Source organism: Zea mays, chromosome 8, assembly GCF_902167145.1.
Source record: "Zea mays cultivar B73 chromosome 8, Zm-B73-REFERENCE-NAM-5.0, whole genome shotgun sequence".
Classification (NCBI taxonomy): Eukaryota; Viridiplantae; Streptophyta; class Magnoliopsida; order Poales; family Poaceae; genus Zea; species Zea mays.
Window position 1 is genome coordinate 27,572,218 of NC_050103.1, and position 17,457 is coordinate 27,589,674.

Below are 17,457 nucleotides of genomic sequence, written 5' to 3' on the forward strand. Positions count from 1 at the left end.
CTTCCAGGATGCGAGTAGTCTGATACCAAATGTTAGCAACATCTCTCAACCAAACACTGGATAATTGGATTCAATTATGATATGAGTACATGACGATAGGAAAGGAAAGTTGCAACGAGCTAAGGATCTATACGGAGAAGTAGAACTCTAGAAGATAGGAGGAAGAGACTGAAGAGGTAGAAGCACAATATGGAATGGATGTCTTCTGAATATTTCATTGATGCCTATTGTCTGCGCAGCTTCTCCATTTTATAGCAGAGAATACCCCATGCCACCTTCCAAGGGCCCACATGACACCACATGGCAGTGTACTCACAAAAATGTTGTCTATAAATGAAAGTACAGAGTCATTTTTTTAAAAATAAAAAATCGGTACCACGACGGAGATGGTCCAGGGAGGTAAATTGGTTTTTTTATGCCAGTTGCGCATGGAACCGCAAGGCCTCGTGCCTGACGAGCCCACCACCAATAGTTCAGCCCAATACTACCGATTTAGCCCAGCAAGATACACACATCCATTTCCCACCCTAGGCCCAACCGAGAGAAAGCCCCAAGAGAAGTCCCCAGGCCCAACAAAGAAAAAAACTGCGCTCTGTCCACACTGCCACTGCCAGTTTTTCTTTTTGTATTTTTTTTTGTACCTCTGTTCACGTGATCACGTCTTTCCTATCGTCTCGTCTCTGCATTTTCTGGGTCTACCGAATAAAAACAAAACAAATAAATGTTGTTTGGTCGGTTCGCTTTTGATTTGTAGCCGTAGCCATTTTTCATGCTTCCACCCCTACTAATCTACTATTTTTTCCTCCACTAAAGCCACACTTTGCATGTTGCGTTGCCTGCCTCCACATTTGACAGCAAAAGGTTAACGGGGAAGCTGCTCCACAACAAGCTTTGGCATTTTTACCTAACTAGTAGTGAAAGCTACTTCCCGCTTTCACAAAAGCCGGACACCATGTAGTTAAAAACATATATAGAGAGATGTGCATCGATCACACTGGAATCCATTATTTGTTTGAAAGCTTTTATAGTAGCATTTTATTAGGCTATCTCCATTATCTTACACAATCACATACCCATATATACTAGAGTGAATTCACTACCATGTTCTAACTTTAAAATTTTCACAGCATCAATTGTTTTTTTGGAAACGAGTAATAATGATAATATTTCAATTTATGCGTAGCAGTATAGCTAGATTCATCTGTGTCTCATCTTACAAGTCGAACCTTAAATTAAAACGCTGTGTTTATACTTTAAAATTTTCACAAAAGTAATCGATCTTTTTTTGGAAACGAGTCAGAACGATAATATGCTAATTTGTGTGTAACGGTATGGTTATATTCATGTGCGGGTCCCAACTTAGATGTCCGACCTTAAAATTAAAACATCGCGTTTACATCTTAAAAATTTTACGAAATTGATTATTTTTTAAATGATTAAGAATGATATTTTGCTAATTTGTGTAACAGATGAACCCACTTTTAAAAAGCATGACCTTAAAATTTAAGCTTTGCATTCATATCTTAAAATTTTCTCGAAATCAACCAATATTTATTGGAATGACTTAGTTTAACAATTGATTAAACTATATTGATTTTTTTGAAGATTTACACATATACCATAGTTTAAAAGTTATATCAATACCGACCCATAAAATCTATTACAGCCCAAACCATTAGGAGGCCTAGAAGTAATGAAAAAGAAAGATTGTCGATTAAAATATAAAGCAAAGACCATATAAATATAATATTAATTAAATCATAAAATCATTTCTAACATGTGATAGTATCTATGTGTAACTACTGGTGTCAAATGGCCACAACTTTTCCAAAAGGTCATAAGGATACACTAGCTAGTCTAGATTTTAGAAACGTGCACACATCCGTCGGAGGAGAAAAATCCAGTCGCGGCATTCATTGCTAACCTGTTCCTCCCGTGTCATTTTTCTGAGGGAGTCAAAGAGAAACGACGGCGTGGCGTGGCGTGGCGCGAGGTCGGAGATCCAGCGGTGAAGTCGCACTAAAGTAAAAGGCTTGGTCAAAGGCGAGGCGGCAGTTCTCGCCGGAGCTCGGAGCTATCGTGTACGGCAGCACGAGCACTCAGCTTCAGGTCACCTCATTCATTCTTGCTCACCTCGCTGGTGACTTCTTCTTCCCTGCCGTGTTCGTGCTCGTCCCCCCCTGCAAGTGATGCCCGGTACCGCAATGGAGGCACCAAAGCGTAGCTGCTCCCCGTCGGGGCCTCGTGGGTGCGCGACGCCCACCTTCCTCTTCTCCATCGTCCTGCTGCTGGCACTGGCAGTCGCTGCTTCGGTGACGGACACCATCCTCCCGGGCGCGGGCATCTCCGGGAACCAGACGCTGGTGTCCAAGAACGGCGACTTCGAGCTGGGCTTCTTCTTGCCGGGCGCCGGCATCCACCGCTTCCTCGGCGTCCGCTTCAAGAAGATGCCGGGCACCAGCCCCACGTTCTGGGTCGGGGACAGGGTGGTCATCTCCGACATCTCAGCCGCGGCGCTGGAGGTCTTCGGCGGCAGTCTGTGCATCACGGAGGCCGGGTCTACCCTCTGGTGCTCGTCCGTCGCGGGAGCCGGGCCGGGGCCCCCGCCGCCGTCCGCCGCCGCAGCCGCGGTGCTCCTCGGCAACGGCAACCTGGTGGTGAGGGACCAGGCCGACGACGCATCGTCGCGGGTGCTGTGGCAGAGCTTCGACTACCCCGGCGACTCGCTGCTCCCCGGCGCCCGGCTGGGGCTCGCCGCGGGAACGGGGGCCAACGTCTCGCTGACGTACAGGGACTTCTCGCACAACGGCAGCCTCAGCGTGGACCCGAGCAGGAGGAACGGCTTCGTGCTCAGCACCGACGGGCATCCCAGCAGCCTGGGGACCTTCCCGGACTGGATGGTGACGTCACAGGACAACGGCACCTCGCTGGTGCTGAACCCTCCTCCGGACAGCTCTAACCTGACCGAGTTCTTGCAGTTCAGCCTGGGGCAAGTGAGCCTGATGCGGTGGTCTGCAGCGGCGAACACGAACAGCAGTGGCTGGGTGGCTCGCTGGACCTTCCCGTCGGATTGCAAATCCAGTGGCTTCTTCTGCGGTAGCTTTGGTGCTTGCAGGAGCAATGGAGAATGCAGCTGTGTCCGCGGATTTGAGCCTTCCTATCCAGCGGAGTGGAGCCTCGGATACTTCGCAACCGGTTGCTCGAGACCGAGATCTCTTCCGCTGAGCTGCCAGACGAACGGCCAGACTGAACAAGACGACTCCTTTATCCTGCTAGACAAGCTGCAGGGGCTCCCGTATAATCCCCAGGATGGTTTAGCAGCAACTGATGAAGACTGCAAACAAGCCTGTCTCAGCAGATGCTACTGCGTCGCGTATGCGTATCACTCCGGATGCAAGCTGTGGTACTACAACCTGTACAACCTGAGCTTCGCTTCCAGAGGACCTCCTCCATACAGCAAGGTTTATGTTCGTTGGGGCTCCAAGCTCAGGCCCAAGAGTGGTCTGCGCACAGGGCTGATTGTATCCATGGTGGTCGGGTCAGTAGCGTTGGCTGCCGTGATAGTGATACTGGCGCTCCTATGGCGATCCCGGACCTGGAGAGGTGTATTTACTTGCAGTCGCAGAGAGTTTGAAGCAGGAGGTTCTCTCGCGTTCTACTCTTACGCGCAGATGAAGAAGGCTACAAGGAACTTCTCCGACAAACTCGGCGAGGGAGGGTTTGGAAGCGTTTTCAGGGGAACAATGGCAGGACCAACCGCCGTCGCCGTGAAGAGGCTCAAACGCAGCGGGCAGGCGGACAAGCAGTTCAGAGCCGAGGTGCAGACGCTCGGGGTGATCAAGCACGCCAACCTCGTCCGCCTCCTGGGCTTCTGCGTTAGAGGAGACACGAGGCTGCTGGTCTACGAGTACATGCCGAACGGGTCTCTGGACGCGCACCTCTTCTCGGAGAGATCCGCTCGTCTGAGCTGGAGCCTCCGCTACCAGATCGCGCTCGGCATCGCGAAGGGCATCGCCTACCTCCACGAGGAGTGCGAGGACCGCATCATACACTGCGACATCAAGCCCGAGAACATCCTGCTGGACTCGGAGCTCCGCGCCAAGATCGCCGACTTCGGCATGGCGAAGCTCCTCGGGCGCGAGTTCGACTCGGCGCTGACCACCGTCCGGGGCACCATGGGGTACCTCGCGCCGGAGTGGATCTCCGGGCGGCCGGTCACGAGGAAGGCGGACGTCTACAGCTTCGGCATCGTGCTCCTCGAGATCGTCTCGGGGAGGAGGAGCACGGCGAGGCTGAGGTCCGGGTCCGGGAGCCACCGGTACTTCCCTCTCCACGCGGCGGCGCGGGTGAGCGAGGGAGACGTGCTGTGCCTGCTGGACAGTAGGCTGGGAGGAGACGCGGATGTGGAGGAGCTGGACGTCGCCTGCAGAGTCGCCTGCTGGTGCGTACAGGACGATGAGGGCGACCGGCCGTCGATGGGGCAGGTCGTTCGCATGCTGGAAGGCGTCGTGAGCGTTGCAGTCCCTCCGATCCCGTCTTCCTTTCAGAACCTCGTGGAGGGCGAGGGCAGCGTCATATACTCTGACGAAGAATGAGGGCTCTGTTTAGGGATGAATAAATTCAAGGCAAACAGACAGAACCGTAGCGCTAGTTCTAAATAGTTTTTGCTGCAAATATACACGATCCATGGGCGGGCATTTCGTAATGTTCCTGTGAAAACGAACACCGCTTAGCCTAATTTAGGGGTTTAGTTCTCTGCATGTATCCTGGAAGATGCCCTCTCGTTATAGGTGTACATTCGGGCCGCCCGGCCCGACCCGGCCCAAGCCCGAAAAGGCCCGTATTGTTTGAATTTCGGGCTGGCCCGGCCCGTTTGAATTTCGGGCCGTGCCGGGCCGGCCCATGGGCCTCGCCCTCGGCCCACGGCCCGGCCCGTAATTGCTTAAACGTGCCGGGCTTATTTCGGGCGGCCCGAAATTATAAAAGCCCGAAATTCATTTTTTGGCCCGAAATTCACATTAGGGCCCGAAATTCAATTTTTGGCCCGAAATTCAGTTTTTGGCCCGAAATTCACATTAGAGCCCTAAATTCAAAAAAATAATAAAACAAATAAAAGATAAGACAAATAAATTTGAACAAAATTAAACTTAATATTTGTATTAAAGTTACCACAACTATGCAATGACTACCTCATTTATAAATCATTTTGTTAGAAGAAAAAGAGTATAATCAGCTCTATACAAAGTTCGTAAGTTCAGTTTATTGTCTAATGTTCATAACAAAAGTAAAATTACATCACACACTCTAATTCAAAGATAAAAAAAAAACATCTAACTAGCATTATCTCTAGCTTTGTGTTTTTTTATCAAGTATATGAAAGTGTGGAATGAAGTGTGTTTTGATAAATATATGGGCCTTTTCGTGCCTGCCTTAAACGGGCCGTGCTCGTGCCTGCCCATGGGCCGTGACCTCGGCCCAAACCCGGCCCGATATAACGGGCCGTGCCGGCCCGGCACTAAATTATTTCGGGCCGTGTCGTGCCTGGGCCGTGTTTTTTTTTCCGTGCTTCGGGCCGGCCCATCAGGCCCGGCCCAAATGTACACCTATACCTCTCGTTGCGTTGCGTTGCGTTGCGTTGCGTGCTCTTTCCCTTCCTCACCTCACATGAGCAGCACTCAGCTCTGTTGGATCGAGCTGACGAGGCCGCCGGCGAGCACGGATCGGACCTGACTGACTGCAGGCTGCAGCTGAGAATCGGAGATACGACCCGCATCCATCTTCTCGCAATTTTTGACGACGACTAGAACGACGGCGATGTTGAGGCTGGAGCCTGCGGGCCAGTAGACTACTGTGTGCCCACGCTGCGGCTGCAAGTCGGTGTCGCAGCGAGCTGAGTAAAAACCGCAGAAGGCTCACACGTACGTACCGATTTTTTTTTGTATTTTGGGTTTTCCTGAAAAAAAAAGTTTTTGTATTTTAGTTCTTTTTCCGATTTTTCCGGAAAAAAATACGGTTAAACCTCTGAACGATTTAATTATGTTTTTTTACCCTTTGTTCGGCGTAGTAGGCCCTGACGCCGACTTAATACAGCTCGGCGCCACAGCTTATGACACCGAGATACCTGACTCGCTGGCACGCAAGGGCTGATACGGCGCCGACGTGACACATAGCTCGGCGCCACAGATCTTGGTGCCGAGCTAGGATCCGACATTCTTTCCCCATTCTTTCGCTCGCTTGTTCACTGCCGCCTGCTCGAGCCGCGCGCCGTCGCTCGCCGCCGCAACCGGAGCCTGTGCCGCTCGCGCTGCACCTTCGCCAGCTCGCCACGCCCGGAGGCCAGACACCAAGCTCGGAATGAACTAATCCATTACGACTCATGCAAAACTAAGTATGAACACAACATTATAGCTCATGCAATAAAAAAGAAATACCAACCTCATCGTAATCTACCATATGTCTACAAAAACATCCCACACCATGCTCGGAAGAACTAATCCATACTTAACTTCAATACCACATTTGCAAAGTACAGGATCGCACTTCAACTCTTCCGTCCAATCATTTTTTTCTTTTCCTTCGCCTCTAGCTCAGGCCAATGGGACCTAAGACCATACAACCACTCTCTGAAATTACACTTACGCCCACCGTATGGTTGCAGAAGAATAAATTAGTAAATTTGTGGGAAAAAATAACAAAATTCTGGACATTTAGTATGCACTCACATAATTATTGTTGGGACACATGAAGTACTTCGCGGTGTCCTCATATATCATAGCATGATATCTGCAATCTCACCAGACTCCACTCGTCTTTATGTGGCTAATTTCTTCTCCTCATCGGTCATTGGTGGCGGGTTCGGGGAGGAGGCATCCAACGCTTAAAATGCTCATGTGTATTCCTTCTGCACAACCAATTAGAAAAAAAGTAGATATCAAGGGTTAAATTTATCAGGACCATCGATCCACGGGGAAAAACACCTCAAGTGATGCTACAGGAATCGAGTTTGGGGAGGAGGCATCCAACGCTTAAAATGCTCATGTGTATTCCTTCTGCACAACCAATTAGAAAAAAATAAATATTGAGGGTCAAATTTATCATAATCATCGATCCACGGGAAAAAAACACCTCAAGTGATCCTACAGGAATCGGGTTCGCGGGAGGAGGCATCCAACGCTTAAAATGGTCATGTGTATTCCTTCTGCACAACCAATTAGAAAAAAGTAGATACCGAGGGTCAAATTTATCAGGGCCATCGATCCACGGGAAAAAACACCTCAAGTGATGCTACAAGAATGGAACGAAGCATTAATACATATCTAGTAAACATCAATAACACACAAGTCTTAAGCCACGTACGTTAAAACCGCCACAAGTGTAGAAGCAGCGAGCAACCATGTCCCGATGTTTGGATTGACATACCCAAGCCGGTCTACCACAGTCACAATTAGACACAGAAAGATCAAGAGGAATAGGAGCATCCTTACTAAATACATCCGGATATAAACTCCCGAGGACAACCTATCTTCTAGCACAACGACTCCCGATACATTTCTTTCATCTAACAAACGATTATATATTAACACAACTATATAGAAATAGCATAAATAATTTTAACTTATAAAAACATGTCTTTCACGAACTATCTAACAAATTGTAGTCATCATATGAACCATATATCCTATGAATCATAACTAATAGCAATATATGAACCAATCAAAACTAATTATCCGGAACCATACAACGTAATATACGTAACAAACAATTTTCCAATATGAAGATTGGAGCACTTTGCGGCGGTATGGAAACAGATTGAAACAAGGGATTCAAATGGCTAGATGGAGCTCTCGGCGAGGAAATGGTCGATCTATAGGCCTTTCTAGCTCGGCGCCAAGATATGTGGCACCAAACTAGGTACCACGTAGGCCTTTGCATCAGCCCTTGTCGCCAGCGAGATAGATACAACGACACCATAGACTGTGACATCGAGATGTCTTACTTCGACGCTATGGACTACGACGCCGAGCAAAAGGTCCAAACACAGAAATAATTCGTTCAAGGGTCTAAACATAAAAAAAATTCAGAAGAATTACCAAAAAATAAAAAAATCGGACGCACGATGTATATCATTTCTTATATGGAACCAAAAAGAAGAAATGACAAGAAAGTTGTATATAGATGGAATATAAAATTACGATGTGGAAAACAAGACGGTGTTTTTTTGTACAATGACAGTGTACAACAATTTGGAAAAGGGATGTAGCGCAGCTTGGTAGCGCGTTTGTTTTGGATATAAAATGTCACAGGTTCAAATCCTGTCATCCCTACTTATTACTTCTCCTTACTTATTACTTCTATGGGCAGTAACGAAGGATCAATAGGAGTATAGTAGCACTGAGAGTCAGACGACTTTACATGGCTCTAGGTGCAGTATGGTGTACCGGTAGGCATTGATCCAAATGTACCGGAAAAGATGTATGGGAGAAACCAAGAGAACGTTGAGATAGATGGTCGGAATTTTCTCTTTCTTTCTTTTTTAGACTGGGCAATGCAATGTTGGCAGGACAGACAGCAAGAACGCCCCACGTTAAGAGAAGGAAATGAGACCAAGCTATAGAGACAGAAGTGTCCCGTTTCCAAAGCACTGCGGCTTCTCGTGGATAACCGTGGAAATGCTAAAAAAACAAATGATTCGGGATATTTATATTCGTCGTTTTGCTCTTGCACTAGGCCTCGTGGACTAATTATATCGAATACATAAAACTAATGCCCCATATTAGTAAATACTTGTTTTTTCCCCACTCGGAGCTTTGCACGTATGTCCCTCTTGTTTGATCGCGATAACGATCATCGTGCGACCGATGCCGTTGTAATCTTTAGGTTTTTTTTTTCGAATTGAAGTTATGCATGTACATGGTTCCATTTTCAAATGTGATTGTTGACGCCTTTTCGGAGCGCCAAATACTCAAGAAGAACCGGCGGCGGTGCTCTCTGGTCAGGCGCGGACGGTCCTCGGCCTGGGGCCGGACGGTCCGCGACCTGGCGCAGGGGCTAGGTTTTCCTGCCTAACGTCCGGACGGTCCGCGCCCTGGGGCCGGACGGTCCGCGCGTGTGCAGGGGCGGCGGAAGATCGCCGGCGGCGCCTGGATCTCGCTCCCGGGAGGGACCCCGTCGGGGAGGAGAGATCCTAGGGGTTGTCTAGGCTCGGGCCGGCCGACCTAGACTCCTCTAATCGACGTAGAGTCGAGGAGAGGCGGAGAATTTGGGGATCGAGAGTCTAAACTAGAACTAGACTAGAACTACTCCTAATTGTACTGGAAATAAATGCGAATAGAAGTTGTATTGATTCGATTGTTGATTCCAAATCGGCCGTAGACCTCTCTTTATATAGAGGAGGGGGGCTGGACCCTTTACACGACTGGATTCCGGGTTAATTCCGCAAATCTAGCCAACAAACATAGCACAAAACTCGGAACCCTAAACTGCTCTGCGCATGCGCGGACCGTCCGGCCCACAGGCGCGGACTGTCCGGACCGCGGACCGTCCGGCCTCAGGGCCGGACCGTCCGGCCGCTCAATATGGCGCTCAACATATGCCCCCCTGCCTTTTGGTGGAGTTGAGCAAACCAAAAGCAACTAACTCGATGTGATTACATCGGTTTTCTTAGGCATCCTGCCACATACTAGGATGGTACTGTTTGAGGAAACGCCCATTCAAAGCCTTAGGCAAGTCCTTGCCTTGTAATGTTTGTAGCAAATAGGCGTTGCCAGACATCACCTGTTTTACTTTATAAGGGCCTTCCCAGCTTGGTGACCATTTCCCGAACTTCCGGTCTTTACTCCTTAGAGGCAGAATGGTCTTCCACACCAGGTCCTTCCCAGCTTGGTGACCATTTCCCGAACTTCCGGTCTTTACTCCTTAGAGGCAGAATGGTCTTCCACACCAGGTCCCCTACTTGAAAAGATTTTGCTTTGACCTTCTTGTTGTAGGCCCTGGCTACCATGATTTTGTCTTTTTCTATAGCTCCCAAAGCTATCATCCTTTTGTCAGTCACCTCATCAATATTATCCATCATTGAATCATAATAATCGGTAGCAGTTAGATCATTTTGTCTGGCGAACCTGATAGCATTCAAACTTATTTCCACAGGCAACACTGCTTCCTGCCCATAGACAAGCTCAAAAGGAGATACTTTAGTAGCCCTATGTTTAGATATTCTATGAGCCCATAAAGCCTCAGACAAAATCTTATGCCAATGTTTAGGATTATCAGATATTTTCTTTTTTATCAAATTAATCAATGTCCTATTGCTAGACTCGGCCTGACCATTGGCCTGAGCATAATATGGAGATGAATTAAGCAACTTAATTTTGTATAATTCAGCAAATTCACGTACCTCCTTTGACATAAAAGAAGTACCTTGATTTGTAGTTAAGGTCTGAGGAATGCTGAATCTATGAATGATATGCTCAGTTATAAACTCAATTACCTCCTTGTGTGTCATGTTCTTTAGAGCAACGGCTTCAGTCCATTTGGTCAAGTAGTCAGCGGCAACTAACACAAACCGATGCCCCTTTGATGATGAAGGATGAATTTCCCCAATAAAGTCTAATCTCCATCCTCTGAACGGCCAAGGCTTGATGATAGGATGTAATTCGGCTGCAGGGACCAACTGTAGGTCGCCGAATTTTTGACACACTTGGCAACCCTTGTAGTACTTGAAACAATCAGCTATCATACTAGGCCAATAAAAACCAGACCTTCGCAACAACCACTTCATCTTTGGAGCTGATTGATGAGTACCACAAATTCCCTCATGTACTTCGGCCATGGCTAATATAGCGTCATCTGGGCCCAAGCACTTAAGCAGGATGTCATTGACTGTTCGGCGGTAAAGTTCATCACTCATCAAAACATACTTGAAAGCTGTTCGCCGAATGTTTTTAGCTGTCCTGATATTGGGATTTCGTAAATAATTAAGTATAGGTGTCCTCCAATCACTTGCATCGGCTTCATTGTCAGCCGAATTAATGAAAAGAACATTTCTGGTAACCCCGGACGGTCCGGCGTCATCACGCGGACGGTCCGCGACCTGGGAATTTGGCTTTGCACTGGTTATCAGATTTTCAGTTTTGTGAAACTTCCCTCTCTTTATCCGATAACCTGATGCATCTTGTGCCAAATCATTAGCTCTATGATTCTCAACTCTAGAGATATGCCGAATACTGAATTCGTCAAAAGAATGGATTATGCTCCAACATTTCTCAAGGTAACTATTTAGAGTACCATCAAAACATTGATATTCTTCTAACACTTGTTGGACAACCAGCTGAGAATCACCAAATACCATCACATGTTTTACTCACATACCATTTAAAAGTTCTAAACCGAATAGGAGGGCCTCATATTCAGCTTGATTATTAGTGCAATAAGCTTTCAATCGGCTAGAGAAGTCAAAGGAGACATTACTTGGTGAAACAAGTACAATGCCAATTCCTTGCCCTTCATTGCAAACCGATCCATCAAAATATAAAGTCCAAGGAGTAATAGTGAGGTATGACATGTCTAGCTCATGAATATCATTAACCCGATGTTCTACAATGAAATCCGCTACGACTTGGCCTTTCATAGATTTCAATGGTTCATAGGCCAAGTCATATTCTATTAGTGCATAAGCCCACTTACCAATTCTACCACTCATAATTGGGTTATGCAACATGTATTTGATCACATCGGCTTGACCAGAAACAGTGCAATGACTAGATAGTAAATAACATCTACATTTGGTGCATGCGTAAAACAAGCATAAGCATAACTTTTCAATAAAAGTGTACCTTGTTTCAGCATCCACCAACCTTCGGCTTAGATATGCCACCACATGCTCCTTCCCCTCAGTTTCTTGTGTCAGAACAGCCCCAATGACCTTATCCTCAGCTGCAATGTATAATCGAAATGGCACTCCTGCTTGTGGTGCTTTTAATACGGGAGCCGAAGATAAGTATTTTTTGATGAGATCAAATGCCTCTTGTTGTTCTGCCCCCCAAGCGAATTCGGCATCATTCTTAAGCCGAAGAATAGGGGTAAACGCGTCAATCTTCCCGGCTAGGTTAGAAATAAACCTTCGTAAATAATTCACCTTGCCGAGGAGCCTCTGTACCTCGACTTTACAGGTCGGAGGCCCCACATTCCGAATAGACTTGATTCGGCCAGGGTCTATCTCTATACCATGTTCATGTATGACAAATACTAAAAACTTACCAGCCGACACTCCAAAAGCACATTTACGTGGGTTCATTTTCAAACCATACTGACGCATTTTATCAAAGGCCTTGCGCAAATCAGCTATATGAGAACTAAACTCAGCCGATTTGACTACAATATCATCAATGTAAACTTCCACAGTGTTTCCTAACAATTCATGGAAGATCAAATTCATAGCCCTCTGATAAGTAGCACCAGCATTTTTCAGGCCAAATGTCATGACAACCCACTCAAATAAACCAATGAAGCCTGGACATATAAAGGCCGTTTTAGACGCATCTTCTTCGGCCATAAAAATCTGATTATATCCGGCATTACCATCAAGGAAGCTAATAATTCTATTTCCTAATGCATTATTGATTAATGTGTCGGCTATGGGCATGGGATATTCGTCTTTAGGAGTTTCTCTATTTAAATTGCGAAAATCAATGCATACTCTAAGTTTACCTGTCTCCTTCTTCTCCACCGGCACAATATTGGAGACCCACTCTGCGTATCTGCATGGTCTGATAAAATCAGCTTCTAGCAGCCGGTGGATTTCGTCCTTGATGCGTGGGAGAAGATCCGGACGAAATGTTCTAGCTCTTTGCTTGAAAGGTCTGAAACCAGATTTAATAGGCAGCCGATGCTCTACGATCTCTCGGCTTAATCCAGGCATCTCAGTATAATTCCAAGCAAAGCAATCTGAATATTCCTTCAATAGACCGATCATCTCATTCCTAGAATCGATCTCCAGGGTCTTGTTTACAAAAGTCGGCCTTGGAGTTTTACCATCTCCTATATCAATCTCCTCCAAAGGATCGGCCGATGTAAACCCATGTCCTAGTTTATCAAGATCTCTGAATTCCTCTATCATGTCCCCCACAGAGGCATCAGATGATCTTTGTGTGATGGCGGACTTTCCGGTCTCGGGGACCGGATCATCCGTAATACTGTCTTTTCGCTGTGGTAGATGTTCGGTCTTAAAGTCCGAACTCTTTTGTGAAAGACCAGACCATCCGGCCTTGGCGGCCGAACTATCCGTGACCAAAGACTCAAGAACTTTGTGTGTATTCATCATTTAACTTTATTTAGGATTTAGCCGATTCTCCATCGGCTCTAGCATTACAGGAATGAAACCTTTCTTATCTATACTTATGAATTGATAATCAGAAAAGTCTACTCCTGTGAGACATGTAGCAGTCTCATAAGTCCAGAGTACTGGGGCATCGGCCACAGCGATGCAGGCCGATACATCAGCATGTACTTGTTCTATGTCATCGCCTACCCATTGTATCAGCATTTGATGTAATGTAGAAGGTATACATTGATTGGCGTGAATCCAATCTCTGCCTAGGATTAAACTGTAATTTCCTTCTACATCAGCGACGAAGAATGCAGCAGCAAGGGTCTTAGTCCCGATGGTTAATTCAACGGACGTGACTCCCCTGGCTTTGATCGAACTATCAGTTCCAACACCGCTGAGGGTCATGTTGGTCTTGACAAGTTCGTCATCTTGTTTACCTAATTTTCTGTATAATGAATAAGGCATTAGATTTACAGCCGCCCCTCCATCTACCAACATCTTAGCAATCGGTATCCCATCAATGTGGCCGCGCACGAAGAGCGGCTTTAAATGATTTACCGATTCTTTTGGTTTAGTAAAGGCGACTTCTTTAGGACCAAAATCAAACTGGGCAACAACAGGTTCATCGTCGCTGATAATAGTACAATCGGCAGAAAATGTAATAATATTTACATCCATACCTGGGCGTTCTGGAGAAGCCTCATAGTCGACCAGGTCTTCTCCCAGCAGGTCGTCCTCCTCCATTGATGTTGTCGTGTCGTTGGAGGCCTCCTTGTGAACGGCGGACGGTCCGCGCGCGGAGGCCGGACGGTCCGCGCCTGGTGCAGGTTGTCCAGAGGCTTCCTGGTGAACAGCGGACGGTCCGTGCGCGGGGGCCGGACGGTCCGCGCCTGGTGCAGGTTGACTTTCTATTTCTGTGGCCGTTTGTTTTTTCTCAACGGCCTTCGGTCTCCATTTCTTTTGTGGTGGCGGGTATAGTGGATGTGTGTCATTAAATGTCTTTTCCGCCTCCTTCTCCTGGCTCTCCTTTGCTCTTAGGCGCTGTAATTTTCTCTTTTGGGATCGTGTCAATCCCGCTGGGCACCATCGAGGCATGGAGTATTTTGGATCGGCTGTTTTGATGGTAGTCGTATCCTTTTCGGTTGTGTTGGCCGATTCGCCGAAAATCATCGGCCCTTTATTGTCTCCTCGTATGACAACATCTGCAGTGCCTATTTTGATGATGTCCTTTTTTGTTGTTCTTTGAGTTGCTACAGGCATATGCCCCCCTGCCGGATTGGTCGGCCTGGAAGGCCGAGTAGTCCGGCAATCCTGTTGGGTTTGTGCCTGGTGACCGGATTGAGCAGTGCTCAATCGGTCTTGTACTGGTGGCGTCAACCTGTCAAAAACAGATGTTTGGGGTGCCCCCCAGGCGGGGTACTGTGGCATCCCAAATGGATATGGTGGCATGCCCCACATTTGATTTGGGACATATGGCAGAGGTAAATATGTGTATGGATATGGCATAGGTGGATATGGAGGTGGAGGTGTCCATGCAGGTACGTTAGGTCTCACTTGTACAGTATGACCTTTCATTTCTTCCGATTGGTGGGGTGGTCCAATCGGCCTGACCTGACGCTGCTCATGAATGGGTGAGCGGGGTCGCTTTGCTGGCCGGTCACTGGGGCCGGCCTTCTTTTTTACGTATTTAGACAATAATTGATCAAAAGTTGGGCCGGCTTTAACCAACCGACCAGCTGCTTTGAATGTATTTGTTTTCCACGTACCTATCTCTGGTCGTCGTGGTTTGAAAGTACGTGGACGTTGTGAATCCTGAGTACGGCCGGACCGTCCGCCGGAGCTCTCCGGACCGTCCGGTGGGGTCCCGGACCGTCCGCGCCTACGTGCCGGACCGTCCGGGATACGCAGCACGGGCTCCTACATCTGTCTCCCTGTCTGCGCTTGCCCCCCAGTACTGGAGGCTGTGATGGTCACCTTTAGGGTCTCCCCTCCATCGGGAGTCTTCTCGGCCACCACTTTCCTGCAAGAAACTTTACGATCCCCATCGGCCTATTTAGCATTGCCGATGATTGTCTCTTTGCCTTTGTCTTTATCGGCTGTGTTTGGCCGAACTAGGACTTTCTTGCCCTCGAAGTCAATCATGTTCATCGGAAAGGGCTCTGTATCCACCTGCATTTCCTGAAATTTCAATCGTCCTTCGTTAATGGCCGATTGAATCTGTCGACGGAATACATTATAATCATTAGTGGCATGAGAAAATGAGTTATGCCACTTGCAATATGCACGACGTTTTAGCTCGTCGGCGGATGGAACAGTGTGATTTATTTTAATGTTGTCATTTTTAAGTAATTCATCAAATATTCTATCACACTTACCAACATTAAATGTAAACTTAACCTCCTCTTGCCGTTTCTTTTGAACCGGCTGTAAGGAGGCACAAGCCGAAGATTTGGTCTGCTTTGGCCAAACCATTTTGGCAGCATACACCTCTGCCGATTCGTCTTCTGAGCTACTTTGGTCGCATTCTACTACATGTACGTTGTGACGAATTGTTTTAGCAGTTTCTTTGCTTCGGCTTTCACAAGCCAAAGCTCTCTGGTGTAATTGTGCTAGTGTAAAGAATTGGATGCCTTCTAATCTTTCTTTTAAATAATATCGCAGACCATTAAAGGCTAATCCTACTAGCTGTTTCTCTGCTAAATGAATTTGAAAGCATCGGTTTCTTGTATCTCGGAATCTCCGGATGTAATCATTAACCGATTCATCTTTTGTCTGTCGCAACGACACTAAATCTACCAAATCCAACTCATAGTCACCGGAGAAAAAATGATCATGAAATTTTTGTTCTAGATCCCCCCATGATGAAATGGAATTAGGAGGTAAAGTGACATACCATGCAAACGCGGTTCCTGTTAGCGATAATGAAAATAAACGTATGCGAAATGCCTCTGTGTCGGCCAATTCTCCCAATTGTGCTAAGAACTGGCCTATATGTTCGCGTGTGTTTTTCCCTTGATCACCCGAAAATTTTGCGAATTCGGGTATCCTGGTTCCCTGTGGGTATGGGTGGTGATCAAATCGGCTGTCATAAGGTTTCCGATATGATTGCCCCCCAGGGACCATGCTTACTCCGAGCTTATCTCGGAACGCCCCGGCTATTTCTTCCCTTACTATATCAATGGCAGCCGGTGCAAGACCACCGGCTCTCTGGTCAAACATAGGTGGGGTTGGCTGGATATTAGCATGTTGTCTTTCCCCCCATTGGTTTGAGTTACGTGGTGCATTTTCATTTACCCTATATGGGTCATAGGTTTGATCGTTTCTTTCTGGCCTCCTGGGTGGGGCCGGAAAGCTTTCCTGGGCTCTGGATCTTGAATTAATGGGTTGATGCATTGTTGGGGGCCTTCGGCTTACGAAGGTCCTCAAAAACAGGATTTAACAGTATTTCTGGAGTTTAATGTGTGAACAGGCGTCTTCGGACTCGAGTCGGTATCACAGCAGACCAGAATAATACGAAGGTTGATACAGCGCCGAAGGTGTGAGCAGGAAAGCTTCGGCATGATAGCAACAAAATGAAACCGACTTAAAGATGAAAAGGCTATTCAGACCTCGATAGATTACAATAGTATTATTATCAAATGTAAAGGGCATGAATGTAATTTTGCATAGGCTGTGTCCTGTGCCTATAAATAGGTGAACAGTTCCCCTGTACTGTTCACGCTGATTTGGCATTCACTTTTGCGTCACGCTTGTACTTTCATCTCCTTCAAGTTGAAGGTACATTTGTAATCCAACGTTATTTCTGTTTATACATAATAATAATATATAATTGTTTATGTTGTTCATTATATTCCTTACAATTCATCCTTCGTCATTATATAATGTATTTATGAAGGTACGCCCTTCATAACCTTCGTCCGAAAACCATTATATCCTAAGGGGAATAATGCTTCGAAGGACGAAGGATTTTACCGATTAACATTTTCTATGTTGCCTTGTTCTTGACTCATAGTATTTGAGAACAAGTCCCCAACATTGGCGCCCACCTCCGGTGAACTCACTTCCACACTCTTGAGTTTTCGGAACACCTTCGGCGATCATAAACCTTCGTTATGGCGCCGAAGAAAGCTTCA

The 17,457-nt window shown here is 46.8% G+C and overlaps 1 protein-coding gene and 1 non-coding gene across 2 annotated transcripts; both read left to right on the plus strand.

Moving 5' to 3' along the window:
- The first annotated feature begins 1,744 nt into the window (after positions 1-1,744).
- LOC103634994 (G-type lectin S-receptor-like serine/threonine-protein kinase At2g19130) lies at positions 1,745-4,705 on the plus strand. The gene has a single exon (XM_008657567.4). The coding sequence runs from the start codon at positions 2,190-2,192 to the stop codon at positions 4,593-4,595; it is 2,406 nt and encodes an 801-aa protein (XP_008655789.1). The 5' UTR covers positions 1,745-2,189; the 3' UTR covers positions 4,596-4,705.
- A 3,545-nt stretch (positions 4,706-8,250) lies between these two features.
- On the plus strand, positions 8,251-8,324 carry TRNAP-UGG (transfer RNA proline (anticodon UGG)). Its single transcript has one exon. It is a non-coding gene; the product is annotated as a tRNA-Pro (tRNA).
- Positions 8,325-17,457: the final 9,133 nt, after the last annotated feature.